At 40.6% G+C, this 27,936-nt stretch overlaps 1 protein-coding gene and 1 long non-coding RNA gene across 6 annotated transcripts in view; one reads left to right on the top strand and one right to left on the bottom strand.

Annotated features, from left to right (window-relative positions):
• The window catches only part of LOC123374161 (plasma membrane calcium-transporting ATPase 2), a 170,182-nt gene extending 161,853 nt beyond the window's left edge, over positions 1-8,329 (top strand). For 2 of the 3 annotated variants that reach the window (XM_045023762.1, XM_045023761.1), the window contains one exon: positions 4,763-8,329. In XM_045023762.1, the coding sequence (XP_044879697.1) occupies positions 4,763-5,074 (312 nt within the window). In that variant the 3' untranslated portion in view covers positions 5,075-8,329. The remainder of the gene's footprint in view (positions 1-4,762) is intronic. The other variant, XM_045023763.1, reaches the window with a different exon arrangement.
• LOC123374163 overlaps positions 1-27,936 on the bottom strand; it is a 75,043-nt gene that overhangs the window by 15,942 nt on the left and 31,165 nt on the right. The window contains exon 4 of one of the 3 annotated variants that reach the window (XR_006581019.1): positions 4,731-4,794. The exons of the other annotated variants lie outside the window; for them this stretch is intronic. This is a non-coding gene — a long non-coding RNA (uncharacterized LOC123374163). The remainder of the gene's footprint in view (positions 1-4,730; positions 4,795-27,936) is intronic. 3 annotated transcript variants of the gene reach the window in all.

Raw genomic sequence — 27,936 nt, 5'->3', positions numbered from 1 at the left:
TACTGTTGTACGCAGGGGTGATATTTCCACTATTTAATCTTTTTCTTCTTCTGAGGAAAAAATCTGAAGTATTTAAAAATTGTATTCCTTTTATTTTTCTTGCCTGATGCAGTATTTTAAGTCTAACTTTCAGGGTGGGATGAAACTGAAGAGCTTTTTTTTATTACAGCTACAGAGAAGAAAGAAGTGGAAACTTATAGCTATGTCAAAATGTCAAGAAGTGTTGTCCCCACAGTCTTCTGTTAAAAGCAGTTCATTTTTTCTGTTGTCTCCATTACTGTGAGAGAAGAGGGCTGTATCTCATTGTTTGTCTTCCCCTGGCATTGTCGGCATCATAAAAAAAAAATCATGACATGAATTCTACGTACCAATTCATAACATACCAAGATATCCACAGCAGATGTCACCAGCTTTCACACATTGCACAATGAAAGCAAGCTTGTATAGAGCTCTGTAGTGTAATGCTAAACTTCAAAGAATAAAATGTTATAGAATTATGGATGACGATATTTACACATGGGCTCTGATTCAGCAAAGCTCTTAAACATGTGCCAATCTTTAAGCATTACTCTGGACTACTCAAGTTTTTAAAGTTAAGCACATGCTTAAGAGCTTTGTTGATTTGGGACCATATTATTGTAAACAAAACATTTTTAATTAGCTTAGTGATAGTTTAAATGGAAGTGCAATTAAAATGGCGCCTTTAAACTCAGCAGACCCACCCCCTATTTGTATTCAGATTTGTTTTCAATGACTTCGATATTAAAAATATTTTTTCTCTTGCTAGCACCAGAGTCAGTATAGCTCTGGGATAATTAGCTGGGTTCTGTTGTGCCTCACATATACTAACAGGATTTTGAATTACATTTCTACTGCAGAATATTTTACTGGTTATGAGGCACTTACCAGAAAGAACAAATGTTGCTTTTCAGATCCCAGGCTGAATCTGCAGGGCTGCAGTCAGAAAAAAAAATTCTATTTCTAAACTGAGTAAAAGTAATCCTGTAAATGAGAAGTCATTGGGAGATACATACAGAACCACACGATGCCAAGTCACTTTCAGAAGAGAACAGTATTTTTAAAATGTGTATATTATTGGTACATGTGGAATGTTTATCAGAAAATTATTTTGTATTTGAGTCTCAGCACCTCTTTGATGGGTTTCATTCAAATATCTGAGTTACAAAAATATGCCAAGACCCGAGTTCAGTGTTTTGTGTTTCTTCTGCTGCTGTTGACCATGTTACTATCTGAAATTGAGCAGGGAACTGCATTCCAGAAATATTGTGGGTGTTAGATCAATCATAGCTGGGTTAGCACTGAACTTTGAACTTGGGTCTTGACAGGCAGTTAAACAGGTGGTGATTTTCAAATACTAAATTTAATCCTACAGTTCTCACACTCAGGTAAAACACCCATTGAAATCAAAGTCTTGGTATGGAATGCAGATTGGACACATACTGTTTCACAGATTCCAAGGCCAGAAGGGACCATTATGAACATCCAGTCTGACCTCATGTATAACAAGCCATAGAACTTCCTCAAATAGTTCCTAGAGCATATCCAATCCTGATTTTTAAAACTGGACTGAAGAGCCCGTTATTACATATTTTTTCTCCTATATGTACCTACAGACTGTAATCAAGTCACCCCTTAACCTTCTCTTTGTTAAACTAAATAGATTGAACTTTGTAAGTCTATCACTATAAACCATGTTTTCTAATCCTTTAATCATTCTTGTGGCTCTTCTCTGAACCCTCTTCAATTTAAAACTGCTCAGTAATTTTGTCTACACACACAGTATTCTGTTTGGGCCAATCCTGCATTACTTACTTAGGCAGAACTCCCACTGACCATAGCAGGAGTTTTGCCTAGTGAAAGACTTTAATATGAGTTCAGTAGTTTGAAAATCTGTTCCTTCTTTGCTAACCTGTAAAGACTTGAGTACAGATTACCAATAAAGCCTTTGCCTGAGTAAAGGTTGCCGGGTCAATTCAAGCATAATCTTGGATTACTTTTGTTTACATAAAAATTTAATTCACATTTTAAAAAAATCTACCTGACAGACTAGAAGTTAAATCTACTAGATCAGAATGAACTATGTTCAAGAAAACGAAAATGATTTTTTCACACCAATAGATAAGGTGGGAAAGCTGTCATAATTAAGTGATAAAAAGATTATTTTGTATTCAGCTGGAGTATCTTATCAAGAAAATATGAAAGAAATGATAAACGGCATTTTTGAAAATAAATACTACCTTAGGAACTCAGTGTACAGTAGGCATGCTTAAAAATTTCTCAATTTAAGATTTTTACCAGACTCCCATTTTATAGTTCACCATAAGAAATATGTTGTTAATTATTGTTAGTCTGTGGTGGTTTTGCATTCAGCTTTGCACTTTAGAAAAGGGCAGAAGGGCTGAGATAATTTAGGGAACTAGCATACCAGCTTTTCTGCTCTGGAAATGTAGTTCAAATCCTATCTTAAGTTATCAGTGCAAATGTGTTTCTTAGCCTAGTCTCCATTTGTGCACATTATAAATCCATCATGTACCATGGCACAATTCAAGTGGATTCTGCTCAAATAAAGCCAATGTCTCTAATATCGGGGACTATGCAGGTCAAATTCTAGGTATTGTATGTTGGCAGATATAATGAGGTTGTAATATCCTACATAGAGACCAAGTTAGCCACACTTCCTCCTGAAGATCTGCTTTTCTCCAGCACCCTGACAGCCTCTTGGAGGGCTGGCTCTTCCTGCACCCCAGAACTGCTCAGGCTCTTCTGTGCTACTCTGCCAGTCTATTTCCCTCCCTCCTTCCCTTCTAAAACACATAGCCATGGTAAGGAGATGATCACATTAACATTCTATTTTGTGGTTGTTTCCCTGCTGTTACCATGTGTATTTGGCTAAGCAGGGAGTGATGTGTGGACTGACTGAGGGCTATCTACTTGCAGGTGTCCATCACCCCATGCTATTGATAAGAGTTTAGATATGTGATACATGATCATTTTGGAGGGCATAAGTAAGGAAAAAAGATAGGAGAAAGCAAATCCAAATCAGCCTCTAAATCTGTCCAATCTTTCTCCAGTACTGCCACACATTCATAAGCTACTGGTTGGAGCTTTGAAACTCAGACAGGCTCTCCGGTGGTTGATAGTATAAGAACCTAGATAGATACTGCCAGCTAAACCACACCAGCATGTTGATTGAACCATTCCACAGTTAGAAGAGAAACTCTAAAGTTTATCTATAACTACTTTGTAGGCCAGACACTAATTGGATAATCAAACATAGGGCAGTAATATGCATGTGTATCACCCAGTACATTTCAAACTTGTGTGGAGAAGCTTTCACAATGCCTGCTCACACCTTTTCTGCCTGTGCCATTGGTGTCTCACTCTAATAAACACGAAAAATTCGCTCATAAGTTAAGGAATGAGTGAAAAAATAGAACTCATACTTAGTCATAAAACATTGCCAACAGTTCATATTTTTGCCATTTTGTTTTTTCCTTTGACTTTTCCCCTCAAAAAAATTGTTTTCTCACTAATAGCACGTAGTGCAATCCTTCACTTCTTTTCTAATCCGATGGATTGGTCAACAGGCTATAGCTAGCTTCCTCCTCTTCCCCACCCCAAACACAGACCACTGACTGCCCCACCTCAGCAATGCTCTCTCCTTTTGCTCCTATCAGTTCCTACTGGCAGCACTGCTACTGCGAAAGCCTAGTTGCTGATGTCAGTAGCTTTCTTTCACCTGTCTTCTTACTGATAGGAGGCTAAAAATAATAGTCATTTTAGCATAATAAGCTGACATAATTTAAGGACTGTAGACATGGCATAAAATGTACAGCTTTCAGAATTTAACCTTATGAAGGGTATTTGCAACTGAGACACAGAAAAAGAAAGAACTTGCTGTTCTATGCAACCCAACAATCAATACATTATTTTATAGAAGGTCTTTGTATATTAATAAAAAATTAAACGGCTTAAACAGTGGGTCTATACTCGAGTGTTTACTTCACATATGCATGAAGGAAAAATAAAAGTTGGATCAACAATTCTATGTTCACATTATCCAGGCTTCCAAGTGTAGTTGTTGTGTGCCAGTTATCTGTGTTCATGTGGTAACTGTGACTTTCCCTTCTGTGGTGGCATGGTTTTGCCTAGTATTTTGTCTGCTTGGCTTTTTGTGCTCCTGGCTGCCTTCATTTTGATTTTGCTTTGAAAACTTTTTTTTTTCTGTTTGTACATTTGGCTCCTCTTTGTGTGTGTGTGTGCGTTTCATACGTACCTATCCGACTGTGTCTGTTTTGTGCTTTCCCGTTTGTGAAGTGTGATATGTTACATGTTGGTTTTTTACTATACAAATGAGACTTTTTTTTTAAAAAAAAAAGCCTTTCTACTTACTCACTGCAAAACTATCAACATGCATGGTTCTACATTTGCATTAAAATTAACATGGCTTGTCTTTTACTAGGGATGTACCACATGAGTGGATGTTCGCTTTCTTTAACCAGTGCTTTCCATCAGTTCTTTGATGGCTTTAAACTCAATTTGTTTTAATATTGCAGTTCGTACAGACACTCTCTAAATGCACAAAACTGAGCCACTCGTTTATGCATATAACATCCAGAGACTATGGACTTCAGCTGCCTGCACTGCCCTAACCATATGCTACATTTTTCAAAAAGTATTCTCTAGCACTGTTCTCTAAAGGTTGTTACCTCTGACATCTCTTTCCTCTTTTTCCCCTCAGATCCGCGTCGTGAAGGCATTCCGTAGCTCTCTCTATGAAGGGTTAGAAAAACCAGAATCTAGAACCTCCATTCACAACTTTATGACTCATCCTGAATTTAGAATAGAAGATTCCCAACCCCACATCCCACTCATTGATGACACAGACCTAGAAGAAGACCCTGCTCTCAAGCAAAACTCTAGCCCACCGTCTTCGCTGAACAAGAACAACAGTGCTATCGACAGTGGAATAAATCTTACAACTGACACAAGTAAATCAGCTACCTCTTCTAGTCCAGGAAGCCCAATACATAGCCTGGAGACATCACTTTAGCTGAAAGTTCACTGCAAAAAATATATATAAATAAAAACAACAACAGAAGTATATATATATATAGATATATAAAAAACTGTGCTGGCTGAGAAGCTGTTTGAACTCTTATTCACTTTGTGACAAGTGAATGAATTGCTGATCACAGTGGTTTTGGGGAAAGAATGAATGGCTGATTTACATACCCCTTTTTGCTCCCTTGCAGAAAAACAAAAAGAACCCTCCTGCATGAATGTACTGTGCACTTCCAGCTCCCATCCCGCTCTCTCTCACGCGCGCTGTCTCTCTCTCTCTTTTTTTAAGCAGTAAATGCAGAGGACTTTTTTCTGAGGCTATTTATCCAATTCACTGGTCTGTGAGTTTTTTGAAATGCTTGTGTGGCATGGAGTCAGTTGTATAGATTAATTTAAATAACGTTTTTGAAGTTGCAAAGCTTAACTTGCACAGTAGATTTGCACCAGTTGGACAGAGAAACTTAATAAACATTTATGAGATTATATATAGAGATACATACATATAAATATATACATAATTAATGATATACATATATATGTATATATCTATCTATATATTTAGTTATATATAAAGTTTCTTTGTTGGCATGTTGCCTTGTTTCTGCTCAAATTGCTCTGACTATTAACTTATTTATGTCCTAAAAAAAAAAGAATGTAATTTGTTTACAAACCTGTAGATAATATCCTTAACTATTTGTAGGGTTAAGAAAGCACTTCCTGCCGAAGTAGTATAAAAATTGCTCAGCTCTTTGAAAACTTCTGTAATATTGCACCTTGGATGTTTTATTACAACCGTGTTCTGATTTTGCCTGCCTTTTTGGGGGGGGTGTTAAATAATGTAGATACTGCTAGCAAATAACAAAAGAAGCCAAAATATAACACATTGGATGTAGCATTGTTATCCTATATACAGGGCAGTGAACAGGCTTCCTTTGTTTCAAATACAAAGTTGAAATGATCAGGTTTTCTTCCCTTTTTTTTTCTTTTTCTTTTTTTTTTTTAAATAAGTTGCTTGAACTTGTTTTGGTGCAACACTCAATGATGGAGGCCATTTCGTTGTTTCAGTGTATTGCAATGGCTTCTTCAAAGTATTTTTTTTTAAAAGTTGTTATATGAAACTCAGTTTAGGTTATGAATAACAATTCAAAGATAAGTTATATTTGGCTTTGTGTATGGAGATCAAACTAGTGTTGAAATATTGTGATATATTGTGTTGATTCTTTTCAGTTAGTAATTTAGACATTCATTTCCTTATTAATTACAAGAATATGGGCTGTTGGCATTTTGGATGGAAAATCACTATGGTTTGTTGCTTTGACTTTTTAAAAGGAAAAGATAATCATTTTCTGCACTATCTAGATCTGAATGAAATTTTATGAAGTGTATATTGAAATGTGCTTTGTGTGATTTTTTTTTAATCAAGCTTGTCTTCCTGTAGTCACAAAATATACTGTACCTAATTAACAATGTTGTTTTACCTATGTATTGAGCTTTCTACAAGGGAAGCCGTTTTGAAAACCTGCAGTATCATGGATGAGAAATATTTTTCAAGATGGTAACAGCCCTGGTAACTTAAATTTATGAGCTTATATAATCGCTATGTCAACCACTTGAATGCTAAGCACTTTGTGGGTCACAGATTTTTCATAAATAATTTTGTATTTAATACAAAGTTTGCTTCAAGACTTTTCAGCAAGCATATGATCTTTTCCATAATCTTGTACAGTGCAAAAGACATTTTGAATAACATGATCAATTATGCCAGAAAAACACTTTCAAACTAGCTTGAAAAATTGATTTGTTGTATTGTGTGTTGTTTTAAAGTTGGCTAAGAAAGCGGTGCATCTCTGCAGTCACAAGAACTATTCCAAGCCAGAGAACTCTCCAAACAATATTAGACTCATGGCCAAACTGCAGATTGAAATGAATAAAAGAGTTTTCAGGGTGCATCAGGACTATTCAGCCAGGTAAAACTCTAATCAGCTTGAATTGCCAGCTTCCGGACTTTTGTGCAGAAGCTTGAATGTTTTTTGGCTCAGACTCATAGCTCACTGTCTGATTCTTTTCACTGAACAGCAGATCTTTCAAGGCTTACAGAACTGTTTTCAACAGATACCGTTACCCGTTTCTTAACAGTAAAAGCTGGCATGAAAACATAATTGAATTTAACTAATTCTTAGTAGCAAAGTGATTGAAACTTAGTCAGCATTGTTCCTTGGATTGTAAATACAGGGACTGACCTTTGTATAACATGTATTGGGTTTCTATGGCCTATTTGGGATACCATGTTCAGAAAAAAAAGTTATCCATTCTATTTATAGGGAAGAGCCTCTGTCATTGCATTGGACTTGAGCAACTACAAAATCTGTCAGTACTGGAACATAATTTTCAATAACTTAACAATGATGATTTGCCTTTTATTTTCAAGCCGTCTTTTTCATCAGATTCTTTTTTTTTTCATTTGATTTAATTTTCCTCTAGTAGAACCCTTCAGAATACCAATAGGGTACCATTTGCAGACTTGAAAAACTGTTTAAAAATAAATGAACACAGCATTCTGTGTGTGTATATATAGTAAAAACATATATAAACTGAGATGCATAGAAAACTTGGGCTTCTGTGAGCAGAGACTGTGCTTTATGTATATGATAAATGATAGACTTTTTTTAAAAAAAAAAAGTAGAATAGTTATGACCTTTCAACTACAAGTCATGCATCACAATTCATTTCTTTTATTGCTTGACCTCTCTGTGATGGGAACAATGGATCAAAAACCCAAAATGATCAGTTTGTTAAAATTCACTGCAATATATAAATGCTTGCTCTCTACATACTGTACTTAGCAGCATGAGATTTGTGGAAAACAATACAGTGGTACATTTGGCAATCCGTCCCATTAGGGGTTATTAATATATATTAATTCATCTGTTTTTATGAATTTTTTTATCTAGACAATAATTGTAAATAAAGAACTTACTGTCTCTGTTCATTTAATACTATGCAAAAGGTTATGCTTTCTATTGTTTATTCTTATTCCTACAGTGTGATGCTGGAATGTTTGTGGTTTAAAAAACAAAACAAAACAAAAAAAGACAAAAGTAAGTAAAATATGTGATGTAAATTATTTTATAGTTTGAAACAAAATGATAAAGTTTTATTCTTGCTGCTTACTGTCTAATAGATATCTCCTGGCAGGAGCGCAAGTGGAAAATTAAATAAAAATAAATTCACAAAGCAGCATGAACGATAATGGTCTGAACTTAACATCCTTCTTTATTTTCACTTTAAATCAATAAAACATAACTTGAACCCAATGGGCATATTTTAATGCAAGGGGGGTGGATGTTTGCATGCGTGCATGCTTTTTTTTTTTTTTTTTTTTTGGAGTACTGGTATGAAAATGATGGTGAAAGCCTCACATCATACAGCGCTTGCAATGACACTCGTAGGTCTGCACCACACATCCTGACAAGCCAGCCCAGAGCACCATTGTTCCTAACAAACTGTAGTGCTAGCAGTCAGTGACAGAGATTGCAATTCCTAACTGAGGTTTTTGCAATCTGGTTCCACTACTTTGTCCATGTAGTGGTGGCTTGGGGTGCTGGGGATCACAGGTAAGAGGTGGCTATTATTTTGATTATGTGTTTGTTGGTAGTGATGAAGCCCCTGCATGGGAGGCTTGTGTAGCTTAACATTAGCCCTGCATTGAGTATACATTTTAATACAAATTAGGTACATTTTCCTACCACTTTTTGCACTCTTGGTGGTAGTTTTAGTACATCTGTCTTGATATTGTTTCTTCATTCCTCTTCACCTCCATATTGGCCCCAATAATCATATGCTTTTTCTACTCCATCGGGTTCAATCTAGAGTCTGAATCCTGCCCTTTGGAAGAAAGGCCCTCAAGCTTTTGGGATATGCTCATTCTGGGAGTAAGAGCCAGCCCTGAATTTATGGGGTGGGGTGGGGGTAGGGGAGTTCCAACTAATGAGTGCTACAGCCGTAGCATAAGTTGCTTTGTAACAAAGCTCTATGGCAGTTGTTTTCCCTGTTAGCAATACAGTATTGAAATTAGCATGGCAGACATACAGCATAGAACAGTGCTTACTTTGTAATGAAAGAGGTGTGGGGGCTCAAGCAACCAGAGATGCTGGGGCTATGAACTGCCATGCCTAGACGTGCTGAGGCTCAGCCCTGGCACAAATTAAGCACTGGCGTAGAAGCTTTCTCTGCATCTGCTAATGTTCTGCATGTTTTCCTACTCCGTGAGCTTCACTAGCTTTGATACCAGATTTGTCATTAAATATAATACTTGAGTTTGTCATTCAAATTGGACACAGGAAGATACCTGGCACTGAGGTACAGATTCATGCAGGTTAACCTCTCATCCCATTGGAAGTTCAAGTGTCAAACTTCACTAGATATAGGAAGCTCCAGGTAAGTAACTGTCCTGTAGCCACACTTTTTAAAAAGCAGTACAGTACTAGTGATAGGTTTCTTTCCCCGCCTTTCCCTAGAGCTCAGGTTCTTATGAGCTGATAAATATACTAGGAAAAGACAAGTTATCTCTGGCAAGTTTGTCAATAGTTGTAAAACAGAAGTAAGTACTGAAAATGGAGAGGGGGAAAGGGGGAACATAATGAATAAAGCTCTGAAAATTGTACAGAACACCTGAAAATAATGGTGTGTTTTCTTTTACCATAAGTTACATATTTAGGCAAGAGGTTTGTTGGATTCACTGAGCTTTAGTTTGATTTGGGGAACAATCTTTGGTGTGACCCTGTGTTAAGAACTTACAGTACCCTGGATGAAGATTTCCCCCATGCCCCCTTCTGTCACTGTTAGCAGCCCCCTGTCCTGCAAACACTTAAGCAATTAATATGATTTTATTTAAATAGGCAGCCCCATTGAGTTCAATAGATTAATCATGCGTGCAAAAGTATGGATGTGCTTAAGTGTTTGCAAGATCAGCGCTTAAGATCATTCAAAGAATTCCTCAATATGTTTTGAAGAGTAGTGAATGTTTTAACATTCCGCTGCCGTGGGGGATATACATTATCAGTTGCAGATTTTCAAGAGTGTGTTGTGAAATATATTTTAAGTGTGTGTGTGTGTGTGTGTGTAATCAAGAGTGCGGCTCATTGTTTTACCAATTCCCTATCCTTTGCAAATGGACTATTGAATGACAGAAGAGGAACTGCAATAATAAGGCTCAGATAATGTTCATTATAAACAAATATTTGTATTTTGAAATATGGAATGCAATAGTAATGACACTGACTAGGTGACCACTGATAAATCCTGCAATTGGCCATGTAAGAAACAGGCTGTTATAGTTTCTCATTATTTTAATGTCAGACATCAATCCCAGGTTCTAGGAAATGCCTTAAACCCCCGTTACAGCTTCTGAACTGTGCGACTGTATTTGACCTTTTCCTGATTGCCACATTTTTTCATAAGCCTTATTATTTTTATAATCAGTGTAATATTCAAAACTGATCTATAAAGATTCAAACACCACTCAAAATTGACAATGCCGTTAATGCCTCCTGGGAAACTGAGAGAAGTATTTTAGTTTCAAAGAACCTGCCTGTTTTGCATTTTTGTAGTATAGATTACATACTATGAATAGTAATATATGACATGCTATCAATTGGAAATCTAGTCAATTTTAAGAAGTTACATTAAGTTCAGGTACCGCCCTTTCCTTGCCAATTTGGGTGGTTTTACAGTAACACTTTTCTTACTCCCTGGTACTTTGGGAAAACGGAAGAGTGAATTGAATAAAGCCCTGAGGCAGCAAAGCACTTTAAATACATGTGATTGACTGAAGACTGTGACCGCACATGAAGTGGTGGGGGTTGTTGTCTGGCTGGTTGGAAAATGTGTGTCCCTTTAAGGGCAAGAGGGTGACTATTACTCCCCGGTGTACCCCATATGTCAGGAGTAGTAGAGGGCAACTGATATAGAAGCTGGCTTTACCCGTTTTGAATTCCCTCAGACCAGAGGAATACTCTGCTGCTTTCCAAGTGGCAGAAGCAGAGAAGGTGAATCTATCCAAGTATCTTGACAATAATTCTCATCCAAGCTGCTGAAAAAATATATCCCTTTACAGAGGAAATGCAAATGTGCCTCTCTCTCTTTTGAAGAGAAGGCTTTGAAAAAATTGTGTCCTGTTTTCTCTCTTAGGCTAGTCTATCCATTTTTATAATGGGCACTTTCTAGAGAAGGGCTTCTTTGGCTTTCATTATTAGCAGGCTGAAATAAGAGTCACCAAAGCAGAGAATAAAATTGGCAGTGCTGTCTCAAAGCACCTTTTTGAAAAGCACCTACGTGATTTATAAGATCAATTCCCATTGAAAGCCAGTGGGTATTAGGCACTTCAGAAATTTCTATCTATAAGCTGTAAACACATGCTTGGTTCTGAAAAAATGTATTGAGGAAAATTACTCTTTCAAAATGAAAACTCCAAAAGTAATTTAATTACTGACAGGCTAGTAGCTTTCTTGGAGAACTCATGCATTCCCAGAACAACTTCAGTTCCTCTAAGCCACTACATCTAGCTGTCATCCTGCTCTTGTAGCTCTCCTTATGTTTCCCCTGACTGCAGTCAACAGGCTTGAAACACTTTTTGGTTGCCCTACCTTTGTTTTAAAATCTAATCTGGGATATTGTTCCTGTTTCCACTTCCTCCATGGTCTGACTTTATGTTGTTACGGTGGAATTTCCAAAAGCATCCACATGACAGGAGCACAAGTCCCATGGGAAGTCATCGAGGTGCTTTTGAAAATCCTACTCCTTATCTTTGGAATATCTGATTGTGAGTATGTGCTAATGTAACCACCAACAATTAGAACAATTTGGCGTAGGGAATGAAAGAGAAATCCTGGCTAAGTCTTTGATAAATGTACATCGTTAAACCTGAGATCTTAATAACGGAATATTGATTAAGGAGGTGTAAACCTTGCGTGGCCTAAAGCATGCTCCCTTGGTCTCTTATTATTCTTTCAAATTCTGCACAGTAAATGTCTCTCATGGCTCTGTTCCACTCTGTGTAAGTTGACAGCACCAGTTTTATATATCTTCCATATTCAGGTGTGATGTTCCATATGAATAAGATTGCTTTGTAAAACCACAGTTGTATATCTCAGGTTACCACTCTTTTAAGTTAATTAACTCTATTTCTTAATAGGCATCTTTTCAGCATTGGCTGCTGCTGAGCAGAGCTGGACAAACTATTTGTTCAGAATAATATTTATGAGTTTTAGCTGATTGTTTGGTTAATGAATGATCTGGGAAACAATCCTGAAGGTAGTAAATCCAATTGTGATTGTAAATGACAGTTTCAATCCTATGGTGTCCTTCAAGAAATATTTATTTTGACTGTTGATTGTGTATGTTGGGTGATGGCCATCATCACCTGGTATGGCTCCTGATATTGTTTAAACACTAATTGAAAAGAATAATACACATTGGCACTAAACTCTGTAAGCCTTTTTATGGTTCACAAATGCACTCTGGTTGTCTTAATACCTCAAATAATATTACTCCAGGAATCATACATAACTTAACAGTGCTTGTATTCATGAACATATTTGTGTCTAGTTTTTGTTTACAGTTTACAGGTCTACTACTGACCTGATTTGACAAAGATTGTAAGTACCTCTTTAGACACACTGCAAAATTCCCCATCCCATGAAAGAGGGAGTTGGGGGAGAGTCTGGATTAAAATCAGGCACTATTTAAAACCAAGGAAAATATAAATTATAGATCACATGATTTTAGAATCCTTCTGCATTTTTTTTGCTCCAGTCTGCAATACTATGCAAGTTCTAAGCATTCATTTATTATGAAGAATTAAGGTTGCAACCAAAGTTGCATTACGTGAGGAACCTTCAGCTTTGCAGGCATCTACACAGACCATGTCCTGGAGGCGCTTGGACCAAAATTTGCCAACTTTGGATACCTAAATAAAAGTGACCTTATTAGCAGAGGCGTTGAGCACCTAAAACACCAATTAACTTCATTTGGAGTACAGATGCTCCTCATCACAGAATAGTAGTTCACTTTTGTTTAGAGAGCTAAATATGAATTTATATGCCAATTTTTGGCACTCGTGTTTTAAAATGTTGACTCTAACTTATGCTCTTAATAAATGGAGAGATCAATAGTCTCTCCGTGGTTAAGAAGTCAGTAGTGTTCCATTGTAATCCTATATAGTGAAAATCCAGATAAATTTAACCCGGTTCACTTGCTCACTAGTTTACATCATGCATAGGCTAGGTTCTTAGAGAGAAAATAGTAAATCAAGAATTAACAATGTTCCCAAAGAATGGGTGAATCCCTGTCCTTGAAGCATATAAAGGAAGAAATGCCACTTTTCAATTAACTGCTCATAAGTATGCACATGTGTACACACACACGCTTCATGGAGCAGGCTGAAGCTGGTGCAGAAATTTAAACAAAATTTGCTTCTGCTGCTTGAAAGATAATGTGTATATATTTCACTTGACAAAATAAGCAGGAAGAATACACTACTTTGCATGAGAAATCATGGGAGTAGGCACTGGAGTCAGGGAAAGGCAGGGACTCTGCAGAGATCTTAACCTCAAAGGCAACGTGAACCAGGACAAGGATGGAAAGGACCATCTCTACCTCCAAATCAGCCTTCCCTAAGTTAGCTCCTTTCTGCTCCCCAGTCACCCCTTGCCTCTCCTGTGGCATTACTGCCCCTCCATATTACTTAGCATTCCTGCAGACTTTCTGTGTGTGTGCAGGAGCAACTGTATAATTCAGGAGATTCACAAGAATAATGCCCCACACATGTTCTAGAGAGTATTCAAAGCCTGGAAGCTTCAGAGGGTCCCTCGCTATTTTCTTCTTGCCTGGTTCCCACTACGGTGGGAAGCAGTAAAAGTTCTGCTAATTCCTAAGCTTCCTCTCTCCAGTTATATCTCCTAGGCAGTTGGCTCCCACAATCTCCTTACTATTTATGCTCAGCTGATTCCCAACAAAGACTGCAGGAGTTACTGTGAACCTGAGGCTTGCAGAACTAGCTCCCTAACTCTTTAAAGTACACTTCATAAAGTATGTACGTATTGAAAAGCAAAGGTGATAAAAAAGAACATTGCAAGACAGCTCGAAGGGTTTGAGTAACTACCTAAAACCTCTCTCGGAGGGCTCTCTGAAAACAAAGAAAGTAGCCTTTTAAGAGTGATACCCTCTATTCCAGCCAACATCTGTAGTCGAGTCAATAAAACCTCATGGCCAACAACATTAAAGTCTATAGACAGATCTTAAAAAATCAGCACGGACAACTGACGTTTGCTTATTATTGAGACATTATCAACAAACAAGCCCAGTGCAGTCTCTGCTACATCCACACCTGAAACTAGCGGGATCAAGGAAACTGGAGAACTCTAGGTCCCTCTCACAATAACCTCACTGGTGCTAGCAGCACTGGAGTGACCTTGCTAAAAAGACTAGAGACAGGCTGATGATTAATTACCAAGAGATGGAGCAAATAATTTACTACTGCTTATTTGGGGGACCCTGGCAATCTTTCCATCTCAAAGGATGCCTGAATCATCTCCACCAATAAAAGGAACCAACACCTCCATGCTATGTTTTAATATAAGCCATGAATAGGAGTTCAAGTCTAGCTCATATGTAACACCCTAAAAATCCCCCAGCATCTCTAAAATTTCAGTGAGGAAAAATATCCCAAACACTAGCATTTGAACCCTACAGAGACAGATCCCCATGACGATGGTCTCCTCTGAATCTCAGCCACAAAATTTGTCATAATGAGAAATATTTAATCCTGTTGCCAGAAAATGGCAGCCCAGTCACCAAGTTGTCTTCCACCCAGAACAGTTCTAATGAATAAGACCTGGCAGATGCTATCTCACAGGGCAGAAGAAAAAAAATGCTACTATTCTCTCCATCACAGCCACAACATGCGATTACGTATATCCAATTGCTGCAACCAGTTGGCGTCAGAATGAGAGGAAAGTGTCCAGCATATATAGCCCTTTCACTTGATATATACCAAGGTGATCTGACAGGATGATGCTTAGAGAGGGGCTGTTTAGGAGAGATTGTATCTGTGACAGACTGGGCAACCGCGTGCTCTATCTTTGGGAATTTTTGTATTAAATTTAGGAATGGTTTATGTATGACTGCATTCTTCTCTATTTGAGGGAGTATTACAGCTTTTCCAGGAGCTAAAAGGGTGTTGATTGTCCCTGGGAGTGTGATATCTGTCACAGTACCAAGATACTCCTAGTGTTATGGATAAATCCCAAAATATTACACAGATTTCGTTCAGGTTTCGTTCTATACCTGTAAGGCATAGATGCTTGTTTGAAAATGTATATTCTAGTAATATCCTGAAACAGGTGCTTGTGAGGTTTTTTTACATACATTCCCAGTTATGAGTTGCTGAGAAATATTGCATAAATAGCTCTTTCATAATGTATACAGCCCTGCATACTTTAATTCCTAGGCCTGACTGAAGCCAGATAATAAAAACAAAAATGCCTAACCATTCTCACAAGTTTATTTCAAGAGATAAGGGATGGTCTGGGTTGGCTTTTATCTTATTGCCTAAACCCAATAGCAATTGTTTCCAAAGCCAATTAGAATTCACTAAAAGACAAAGCCAACAGGGAAACATGTTCAAAAGCTAAATTCTCTGGGCTGATCCCCACCCTACCTTACAGCATGTGCAGCTTCGCTGCAGCCAGGAGGCTCACACAGTGTTTAAATAAGAGCAGAACTTGGCCTCCTGTTGTTTGTTTAAAGGACTCTCTGTCAGCTGAATTCTGCCATAAACCTTAAAGGCATGGAGCATCCTCATTCGTTTGTCACAAGATTGGAGCTTTTACTGTGACCACCAGGGGAAGAGCTGTTGAAGAGCTAAGCAACCTCTGTCAGAAATCTACAATGGGCTAATCAGTTGTAGGTTTAAAAAATTGTTAACTAAAGGTTATGAGGAACACACAAAGCACTAACCATCTACAGAGAAGAATAAACAGGTGAAAACAACATACTGCAAATATAAAGATAGTTGAACTGGACTCATCTCTTGCCAACCACTCCATCACTGTTTAGTTCCGCACACCCTTGCATGGCCAGGTATGGTTCAAGCCCAGAAGTGGAAATGTTGACCTACAGAGATGAGAGTAGGGTGACCAGACAGCAAGTGAGAAAAATGGGGAGGGGGGGGGGGTTATAGGAGCCTATAGAAGAACAAGATCCAAAAATCAGGACTGTACCTATAAAATTGGGACATCTGGTCACCCTAGATGAAAGAAGCTATTTTCATGGTATTTCCAGTCCCATTGGGAAGCATGAGGTGCAGGAAATAGATATAAATGTCTATTTTGCAGACCTCTTAAAGGTTTGGATAATTCGGGAGGCGATTGGTCTTTCAAAGCCCCGACCTACGCTCTATTTTTATTGGTACATGTGTTCCCATTCAGCTAAGTACCCGATTTGTAGGTGCAATGAAAACTGGGGCCAATGACTGCTTTTTAAGAGGGGGGGCAGTATGGTAGGTGAAGTCAACAATGGCCTATATTGCACCCACACTGCTTCTTTTGACGTACACTCCAGTATGTCCCTTTTGCAATACACCTCCTTGTTTCACCAACTCCTGTTCATTGGTAGTGACAGCTTTGAAAAACTTTCTCCTCAGTTTCCAGCTTTCTGGGTCAGTATTCTGCAGCAAAACTGCACTGAGGAAATGCTAACTACTTCTATTCTTTGATCCAAGAGTCACCATTTTTACAATCATCTGCAATGAGAGCTACATTTGCAGCCTGTTAGCCCAGATACATATACAATTATCTGTCCTTCTGAATCTGATATCATTTGTTCTCATTATTCCTCACATTCGCTCCAATTCTGTATTATCTATGCACTTGGAAATTACACCTGAAGACCATTATCCAAGTTATTTCTATAAATAATGAACAAATGTTCTGGCTCCCAACCTGCTCCAATTCGTACCAGAATCTTCTCTAGGATGAAAGAATTCACATTTATTAACAAATTTATTTGGGCATAAGATTTCGTGGGCTAAAGCCCACTTTTTAGCCCTCGAAAGCTTATGCCCAAATAAATTTGTTAGTCTCTGAGGTGCCACAAGTACTCCTCGTTCCTTTTGCTGATACAGATTAACACAGCTACCACTCTGAAACCTGTCGCATTTAGTGTAACCCTTGTTTCCTGTTTCAGTTGATAACCAAGATGATGATAGTTTTATTATTCCATAACTTGTCTTCAGGTCCAAATTGACCCCCTGCTGTAATTCCATTGACTTCAAGAGAGTCAAACCAGGGATGAATTTGTCCCTGGGGCCTACTCTCTTTTCACAGCTTTCTGTCTTCACTGACACTGCTGCCTTTTGCACTTCAGGTAATTTGAATTTCCTAACAACTGGCTGGTAAGGCTTTGGAAGAGTTCTTGGGTGCCTTCCTCCTCATATTGGCCCTAATGCACAAGCAGCAGTCACGTTGAAAGTAGAATTTTGCAAGCATTTGAGAGTATGACTGACCACTTTGAATCTCTGAGACACACAACATTTTGCTCCTCTGCAAAATTACACTATTCAGAGTGGAGCTAACAGCCTCTGCTGTGGTGTTTGTCAGCCAATATGCAGTCCCTCTCAATTACAATACAGCATGATGGTGTGCAATATCTTTTGTAAAAACTCTATGCTGGAACACACAGAGGTGTACTACCTCAGAAAGAAATGAGTGCTCTGTTGAGGCTTTGGTGGATAACTGAACCAGCAACTCAAGATTTTGGACAAACAATATTTGCAGCATTGTGACACACAAGCTATCATGTGAAGGCGCTGGAATAAATGGACTTCTCAAAGCAGCTTAAAGTAATGAACTGGCAAAGGACAAACACTGCTCCTTTCTTGAACTCTGTCTCTTATGCAGACCCGCTGAGTTATAAATTGTGTTTAACTGCTACTATTTAATAGCTCTCTTCCAAATTGTGTATATTGTGAATAAATGTTGACAGGGATAAAGTATCCTGAAGCCATGGCCACTTTATTTCTTCTATGAGCACATCACTGGGCTCCAAACTTTTCTGAATTTTAAGAACTTGTTGACAATGTTATCAACTGAAAGGGATTGTGTTTTACGGTCTGTGCAGGGCCTGCAGTAACAGGGCCCTGGTGTTATACTAATAAGAATGATTTGAAATGAGATGAAGGCTGGGCACTGGACAGGGACACAGCCTCACCGGGTGACCTTGGACAAGTCATCTGCTCTCTCTCGGGTTTCATGTGACAATATTCTCTACCTCAACTCAGATGCATGTTGTGCAAATGAATTCATTAGTGTTTGTGAGATATTCAAGTACTACAGCAAGCAACTGGGTCATATAAGTATATAGGAAGGCTTTTTTTTTTCAAAATGGCAGAAGATGGAGATGAGAAAGCTCTCTCAGGCCCAGGACCCGATTGTGTGGATGGACAAAGAGGAGACTGGTTGTTAGACCAAGGGAGAGAAACAAGGTTCATGAAGTAAGGTGGAGCCCCACATTGGGTCTATGAATTCTCAGTATATTGGTTAATAAGTGTTTGTGATTACTCTGCAAAGGCTGGCCCAAGAGCTTTTGCATTCGGTATCAAAGCAGACAGAGCTCAGGAAGACTGACATGCTACAGCTTTCTCCTGTAGCTCTTGTCAGGTGTTCTTGGCCAGCATAAGCATGAGATCGTGGTGCAGTGGGGTGGTAATCAAATCTGCATGTGGAGGTGGAAGGCTGCAGAGAATACAACACTGTGGTACTTAGCATATAGGGACATGATACTGCAGCGTCTTAGACATCATTTATACTTGTAGCAGTGTGTAGGATATGTGTAGCTACATGCTGTAATGAAAGGCAGGTTGCATCCACACTCATTGCAATGTTTACACGTGGCATTGAAAGGCTCTGGTGGGGGAGGCAGCAGAGAAAATCCCCAGCAGTGAGGAGCCTTTCCCCACTGTCTCCTCCCTGCCGGAGTCTTTCATTGCAGTGGGGAAAGGCTCTGGCAGCAAGGAAACAGTGGGACACCTCTCTGCTAAAAATAGCAGTGTACACCTACATGCAATGCCGGGGCATGTAGTGACCCATGTAAAGTACGTACCCCTAGGGTTCAGGCATGTCATGCACTTTACTTGCCTAAGCAGTGCCTCACCATCTACACTGCTATTTATTCCCATGCTATCTGGGTGTGCAGTAAATGTACATTACATACTGCCATACGTATAGATGTACCTTTGGAAGAGATGGAATGTGACACACATTATTTTCCCAGTTGATGTAGAACCACATGATCTTGCCAGTTAACATATTATGCAATATTAGCTATGAAGATATTCATGTAGGTCAATCTTCTAGCCTGCATCAGCCAAAAACTGAATATTTCACAGTAGCTAAGGAGAAAGGACTTCTTAGAAATACAGATTTAAATTACTACCAGCTGGCATCAGAAGACTTATGGAAATGCAGGAACATTACTGCCCCAAGTATGGCCTTAGGGAAACAATATTTTCCTGGTGCAGTTTCCAGTACTGCATTATAAATTATTGTTTATACTACCATAGCACCTAGGAGCCCTAGCCCTGGACCCTATTGTGCTAGGTGCTGTAAGCATGGCGGGGAGGGATAGCTCAGTGGTTTGAGCATTGTCCTGCTAAACCCAGGGTTGAGAGTTCAATCCTTGAGTTGGCCATTTGCGGAACTGGGGGGAAAATCTGAGGATTGGTCCTGCTTTGAGCAGGGGGTTGGACTAGATGATCTCCTGAGGTCCCTTCCAACCCTAAGATTCTATGATATTGCTGTAAGGCTAAGATGCCGGACAGGTTGTATTCCCACCCCCTCAATGTGCTAGGCACTCTACAAATATACAGCGAATCATGGAAAGAAGGGACCTCAGGAAGTCACCTACTATCCATACCCCCCATGAGAAGGCAGGTTAAGTAATTCTATGACAGTCTCTGCCTCAAAGACCTTATGATCTACAAGACAAGATATCATAAGTAAATGAGATCCTTTGGAGGTTGGAAATTTGATCTAGTTAAAATAATTATCCATCTTGCCTGTTAGTAATATAGTTACATTGTAATATAAAGAAAATAACTCTTGAATTTCCATCTATCTAATGTGATGATCTCAAAGTACATTGGAAACATTAATGAATTAAATATAAATCCCTGCTCAGTTAGTGAAGCATTATCTCCATTTTATAGAAGGAGAATGTAAAATGCAGGGGATTTATGGGAGTGGACTATTCTCTTACTACAGCTGAGTAATATCTTGCTCTGTGAATACTCCAGTTAACTCCAATGGGAATAATTCATAGCGTAAGGTATTAACATGAGCAACTGAATCAGAATCTGGCCCCAAGTGGCTTACCCACTGTCACACTCCAAGATAAGGAATTTTTAACAGTGAGGGTAATTAATCATCAGACCAATCTACCTAAGGACATGGTAGATTCACTGTCATTGGCAGTCTTTATGTCAAGACTGGATACCTTCCTAAAAGATATACTCTAGTTCATCAAGAAGAAATGGGCTTAAAGCAGGAACTGCTGTGTTAGCTGGAGGTCAGACTAGATCATAATGGTCCCTCTGATCTTAAAAACTACAAATCTATGGAAATCAGAGCTGGGAGCAGAAGCAAGATCCTCCTGACTTTCAGTACTGTGGTTTGCTCATTACCCAATAAAGAGGACATCCATTTCCTCCAAGCTGCATTTGATAACTGTGGAGACTTACAAACAATATTCCATTTAGTGTTCTGTTTTATAAAAATGAGCTTTCCCCCCACACAATAGCTATATCTGTGTTTGGTTTTGACAGCTAATCCTAGTAAATCTGCCCATATTAGTGACAGAAAGTACTGTAGATATGCTGTTGTAGCTTCATGACTGCAAAGGAAGGTTTTGCAGAAATTCCATTTACAAAGTGGATCTATTTGTCCTTCTGGAGTACTGCTACCAGACTTCAACCCAGAGCATCAGCTCACATTTATTTCTTCTGTTGAGTATCTTTTTTTGGCAGGAGCTATGCCAACCCATTCTTCAGACTGTAATATTCAAAGTGACAGGAAGTATGTCACTCATGTTCTGTTAATTACTTCTTGTGGCATTTAAAACTAACATAACACTATAGTCTGAGTTTCCTGAAATTAATTGCCGTAATGAGACTAAAATGTTTTGGCAGTGGTTACGAGAAATACAATACCAGACACCAGGGGTATTTGTCAAACACTCACATCAAATAAGCTACTTATGGTCACAGTATACAGGTTTCAAGTATCAGAGGGGTAGCCGTGTTAGTCTGGATCTGTAAAAGCAGCAAATAGTCACCCACGAAAGCTCATGTTCCAATACGTCTGTTAGTCTATAAGGTGCCACAGAACTCTTTGCTGCTAGTACACAGGTATGTTCCTTTTAATATAAAATTATAAAGTGAATAGAAAAGCTGTACTCCAACCCAGAAGCTGTTGTGGTCACTATTACTCCAGGAGCTTCTGACATCGTGAGAAGCCCTCAGAGTTTTGGGGTTGATTACTGACATCTTCCTCAGTGTAGGAGAAAACACTACCTGCCACTGAAAAGATTGCTAGGGACGTGATGTTTGTACACCATTCATTAACCTTAATAACACCACCACATCCATGGGCAGAAGCACCAAGCTGGCCCAAGAAAAGCAGTTGTCAGAGATGGATCAGATGAACAACAATGAACAGGCTTTGAACTGTTGAAGTGAATTTTGGTGAGCTTGCCCTCTAAAAGCGGCCTGAGTTATGGTTACTTTATACTCTCGTAGAAAAGTTGTAAGGCATGTTTCTTATGCATGGGAGAGTGACAAACCGGACTCAGTACTTCATGGGTACAGCGTTTGTGTAGAATGGCAATTTAAGGGGTGAAACTGATATGATGCTCTAATATAATCGGCTCGTCGTTTGTATATTGTAGTCCTAATCCTCTGGCACTGTGTGCTTCTGGGAGGATGAGTATTCTCCTTGCTGGTGATGGTCCACATTACATAAAAGACCTCTCACTAAACCAGGAGGTCCTCCATAAAACTTGAAAACAGATAATCAAAATGGTTCAAGCTAAATTGTCTGCTATGAATAACAATAGATGGCAAGACTGTAAAATATGTATGGCTGTAACTCACTCCTGAGGCTCTACAGCAGAGGTGGGCAAACTATGGCCTGCGGGCCACATCCGGCCCATGGGACCCTCCTGCCCGGCCCCTGAGCTCCCAGCCTGGGAGGCTAGCTCCCAGTCCTGCCCCCACAGCCTCAGCTCACTCAGCCGCTGGTGCAATGCTCTGGGTGGCGGGGCTGTGAGCTTCTGGGGCAGCACAGCTGCAGAGCCCAACCTGATCTGGTGCTCTGCGCTGCACGGTGGTGACAGCATGGCTGGCTCCAGCCAAGTGGTGCAGCTGTAGTGCCGCCAGCCACCGGTGCTCCAGGCAGCATGGTAAGGGGGCAGGGAGTGGGGGGGGTGGGCAGGGTTGTGGATAGGGGTTGGGGCAGTCAGAGAGCGGGGAACAAGGGGATTCTGGGGGGGCAGTCAGGAATGAGAGGGGGGGTTGGATGGGGTGGTGGGAGAAGTCAGGGGCAGGGGTTCCAGGGTCAGAGAAGGGGTGGTTGGATGGGGCAGGGGTCCCGGGGGGGCAGTCAGGAATGAGAGGGGGGATGGGGGGCAGGGGGCAGGGAGAAGAGATGGTTGGATGGGGCAAGGGTCCTGGGGGTGCAGTCAGGAATGAGGGGGGGTTGGATGGACCAGCGGGGGGCAGTCAGGGGCAAGGGTTCCTGGGGCAGTCAGGGGACAGGGAGCGGGGTGTGTGGATGGGGATGGGGAAGGGGTCCTGGGGGGGCTGTCAGGGAACAGGGGGATTGGATGGGGCAGGAGTCCCAGGGGGGGCAAACAGGGGGTGGGGTCCAGGCTACGACCCCCTCTCCCTAACCGGCCCTCCATACAATTTCCGAAACCCAATGCAGCCCTGTCACGGAGTCCCCAGGCGATGCTCTGGAACTGCTCCCCACAAAGCCAGTCAGGACTTTGGGGAGCCTCCTCTCCCTTGGAGCAGACTGTCTTCAGGGCAAGAAGTTCACATGGCTTCACCTTCCTGGGTCTGACCTTGGAGCATTCAGCATATGCCCCTCCATGCACTTCTCACAGTGAGTCCACCCAGGCGGGGTCCTGGGGAAGCCAGAGGGTCCTGCACCCCCACTTTGCAGTCAGACATGACTCTTAGCCAGCCAGTAAAACAGAGGTTTATTAGATGACAGGAACATGGTCTAAAATAGAGCTTGTAGGTACAGAGAACGGGACCCCTCAGCCCGGTCCATTCTGGGGCCCAGCGAGCCAGACAATCCTGTCTGCCCTCATTTCCCATCCCCAGCCAGCTCCAAACTGAAACCCCCTCCAGCCCCTCCTTTCTGGCCTTTGTCTCTTTCCCAGGCCAGGAGGTCACCTGATCTCTTTGTTCCCCTTTAGCCATCCCCTTGCAGCAGGGAAGGGCCCCGGACATTTGTTGCCAGGAAACAGAGTGTCAGCCATTTATGCATGCTGGAGTCTTAAGAAATGCATGGGGAAACTGAGGCACCCACACAATATTCAGAGGAAACATTAAGAACAGTCCCACTTCGTCACAGGCCCTCAGGCCAAAAAGTTTGCCTGCCCCTGCTCTGCAGCCTATGTAAGCATGAGAGAACAGCAGACATCAGCAAAAACCTTCAAGCAAATTACAATTGTTCTCTCTGCCTATTCCTGGGCAGATGATAAAACTTTCAGGCTTTTCCACACCTTTTGCAGTATTTATTTGTGGGGAATATGTAATGCATGACTGTTACAGAAAATCCCCTCTGCAGACTGGCTTCAGTTTATTTATACAGAATAAAATAAGGGCATCTGTTCTAGGTGTAACAAATGTAATATACCAACTCCATTATAAGAGAACTGCAAGGATTGACTATGGAGCTCCTAGCCAGCAAAACAGACAAAACACCATTTTGCTCAATGCTGAGTGGAAAAATTCTGAGCTTTGAAGCATGCACCAAAGTAATCAGATTCAGGCTATTTCAGAGCATTGGTTAGTGAGTTGGTCTAAGAGCAAGATATACTGGGATTTCTGGCGGTATCTCTATTTTCAGATACACTTTTATAGGAGCACACGAGAATTCTGACAATTCTAGACTACTCTGAACTAAAGTATTTCCAGTAGTTGCTACTAATCACTCTTAAGGAACTGAGACAAGCTCTGAACTGAGTTCTTCACTCAGTGTGTTTTATTAGTTAATTGGCTCTGGAAACTGCATGGGGCTTCTAAGGTAATATGCTGGCGAGTCAGTGGGTTGGTTTTTAAAGATGTCAAAACTTTAAAGCACTCCAGCCCAGACACCACTTTACTCCTAGTTCTACAGGAAAATCAGGGACTGATAATAGTCTCTGAACTACTCAGTTTGTTTTCACTTCAGACCTATCAGAGGAAGAGAACTACTGGTGGATCATGGACAAAATTGCAAAACGTAACTGCATAGAGCACAGAACGGGTACCCTTGAGCATATGGTTTGCTCACTAAATGAAAAAAATGTCAATAATTGAACTGAAGTCATACGCTAGGATGAAAAGGCACATATAGTTTATGGCTACCTAAACAGAAGTAGAAGGACTGATCACCGCAGAGCCATTAAAATAAACTTGATAACTAGAGAATAAGCTTCAACAAAGAAAAAAATCAGAATGTTGAGATTAGTGCTAGGAACTGTTGAGAGAACACTACAAATGACCTTAGGCATGGTCAATGCAGAGCCTTCCAAGAGACATCATCTGTAAATACAGAGCCAGAGGCTAGGCTGGACTCCCTGCAACTGTGGGCTAGGAGCAGCTGATCCTTCTTGGTCTCCTTTTAAGCCACTTGTCAGACAGGGAAAAGGCAAGATGGATCAGGAGTGTTCCCACTGGAGGATGTGGCCTTTCTACAGGAGATGACAGGGTCATGGTAGGAGGTAAGGCAGTGGGAAAGAAATGATCCCAGCTGCCAGTGGTGTACCTGGAAGTGGCCATGTGATGTGTTGCCCTCCTAAGAGGGTGGCATGACTCCCAAGATTCCCGCTGCACCAAGAGAAGGGCGTGGGGCTGTGTGTCTGGGCTCCAGGGGTAAGAGAGATGTGGCAGCAGAGGGGAAAAAGAGTAGCTGGAAGAGGCAACCCTGGTCTTTGGGCTAGAAGAGTGGGCCCTGAGGGCTTTGTCAAAGGCAAAAAGCAGGGAACAGCCAGGGATTCTGTAGGTGGGTGGCAGAGGGTAGGAGGGACTGCTGGTGGGTTACTCTTTAATCACATTGCTTTGCTAATAAGGAGCCTGTCCTCTTCCCCTTTGTTTCTTGGGCATGATCACTGGACCCCTTGAGGAGAAGCATCCTCAGCAACTGCCAGCAGGAGCCAGGTATGACTGTCCCAGTGTCTGCCTCTGGGATTCTTTTTAGGCATCTTTTGGAAGTCAGATACACTGAACCCCTCTCCAGGAAATCCACAGAGTAAGGTGACTAATAGCTCAAAGGCTATTGGTAACTCCCCTCAAAGACAGCCATTGGGGATTCCAGTCCTAGAAGAGTTTCTCTATAGTTTTGGGAGCTTTTCTTCTCCTCAATCTCCCGTCTCAGCCAGTGAGGTTACTGATCTCTCCATCTTCTCGAGATAGCACCAACTGAGTGTAGTGAGCTTGCAAGCACTGTATATGCAGGTGATGACATTTTTAATAAGGGTCAGTGTACTGTGTCCATCTACTGGCCGGGAGGAACCATACCCAAACATTTGGAACAGCGCAGAGCTGTGGTTGTCAGTTCTATCACCCTTCCTCCCTTTCTTTATGGCAAGATGGGAGAGGAGGTTGGTTGTAAAATGGGGTGACAGTATGTAATACATTGGGAACAACTGACATAAAGAATCAAAAAGAGAGAGAAAGAGCACTTAATTTGTATTATATTTCAAATGTAAGTAAAGGCATGCATGCCTTTGGAAGAGTTTGACAGAACTGACAGAAGAATGGATTCATTAAGTTATTTCCCATGAGAATGGGACCTAATTTTAGAATGGATTTGATTTATTTCTTTTTTGGAAGTTGGAGAGAAAAGATTGAAGAAATTTTTTGGAAAATTTTCTCACCTTTCCCAGCCAGCTCTATTTCTGTCTTTGCAGCATTCTGAGCTGATGGTAAAGTAATAAAAAGAAGGCACTTCCAACTGAATTCCAAACAACCTATCTGGCAATATGGTTGTATGGCTGGAGCATTAACTGTTGCTATTTTTTGATTCTGCATCTCAACAGATACTATGGCCTTGCTTATTGAATTAAAGTTTGATCCACAGTCAGCATTCAAGAAAATATTAATACTTCCTGGAAACTGAGTTTCAATCTTGCAGTTTAATAACTAAAGGAGCTAGGCTCTATAGTTTAAACAATGTAATGGTGCAATGACAATGGAACTATGATGCTATAAAGTTAGATTGCATTGTCATTGCCTTTTAAGGTCCATTATTTTTTTGGTGAATGGGTGACCACGATCTCTTCATGTTTATATTGATAAAAGAAAACCCAGAGTAGCAGTACTATTGAAATGAGTTCTTCCCCTAGAATTCTTCAAGTATATCCAGATTTCATTTAAAATGTACTTAAAGACCACTACCCTGGACAAGTGAGCGGTTATCAGTTGTGTCTCAGGATTCCCTAAAGAATTTTGAAAGGATGCTACCTCCATTTCAAGTATTTTATTCACTACATCAAAGTTCCCTGGTCCTGGGTATGTTACCTAAAATAGTGTTTGACCATCACTTTTGCTCTAGGAGAGAAAAAAGTTAATTTGGTTCCTAAAAGAATAAGAAAAGCCAGATCAATGTTGGACATCATATAGGTAAGGAGGAATAAAGGACCAAAGAGGAATTAGGTGTCAACTCCTATTGACTTTTAGTACCAATTAGGCACCTAAACCCATTTGTGTCTTTGCAAGTCTTCCCCTAAATGACTACGCTGGGTGAGAATGATTCAGAATAGATACTGTGACAGGGTCAGGCCAGATGGCTACAGGAGAGTGATAGAAAGCAGATATATTAGCCCCAGGGTAAGTAGGTTCCCCTTTCCCTGGGTAAGGTAACAGGAAAAGTTCCAGAACAATCACAAGCTGCTAGAATCAATTAAGGCAGGCTAATCAGGGCACCTGGGTTTAAAAAGGAGATCACTTCAGTTTGTGGTGCGCGTGTGAGGAGCTGGTAGTAAGAGGCGTAAGGAGCTGAGAGTGAGAGCGTGTACTGCTGGAGGACTGAGGAGTACAAGCGTTATCAGATACCAGGAGGAAGGTCCTGTGGTGACGATAAAGAAGGTGTTTGGAGGAGGCCATGGGGAAGTAGCCCATGCAGCTGTTACAGGAGGCACTATAGACAGCTGCAATCCACAGGGCCCTGGGCTGGATCCCGGAGTAGAGGGCGGCCCGGGTTCCCCCCAAACCTCCCAACTCCTGATCAGACACAGGAGGAGTTGACCCAGACTGTGGGTTCCACCAGAGGGGAAGATCTCTGAGGCGACCAAATCCGCCAATAAGCGCAGGACCCACCAAGGTCGAGGAGGAACTTTGTCACAATGCATATTACATGAACACTATTGGTGTCACTAAAAAGGGAAAAACAACTATTGTTAGAGGGCTAACATAATGAACAATACACAGATTTTTAGTCTGGATGAGTTATTTGAGACTAAGAAAAGCAAAAAACCAAATGGAGAACCAATGCCGCTGAGACTGAGGAGAGAACTTGTTACTCTGTA

This window comes from Mauremys mutica, chromosome 7, assembly GCF_020497125.1.
Source record: "Mauremys mutica isolate MM-2020 ecotype Southern chromosome 7, ASM2049712v1, whole genome shotgun sequence".
NCBI classification, from domain to species: domain Eukaryota; kingdom Metazoa; phylum Chordata; order Testudines; family Geoemydidae; genus Mauremys; species Mauremys mutica.
Note: the sequence above shows the minus strand (reverse complement) of the source record. Positions and strands in the feature narration are given on the sequence as shown.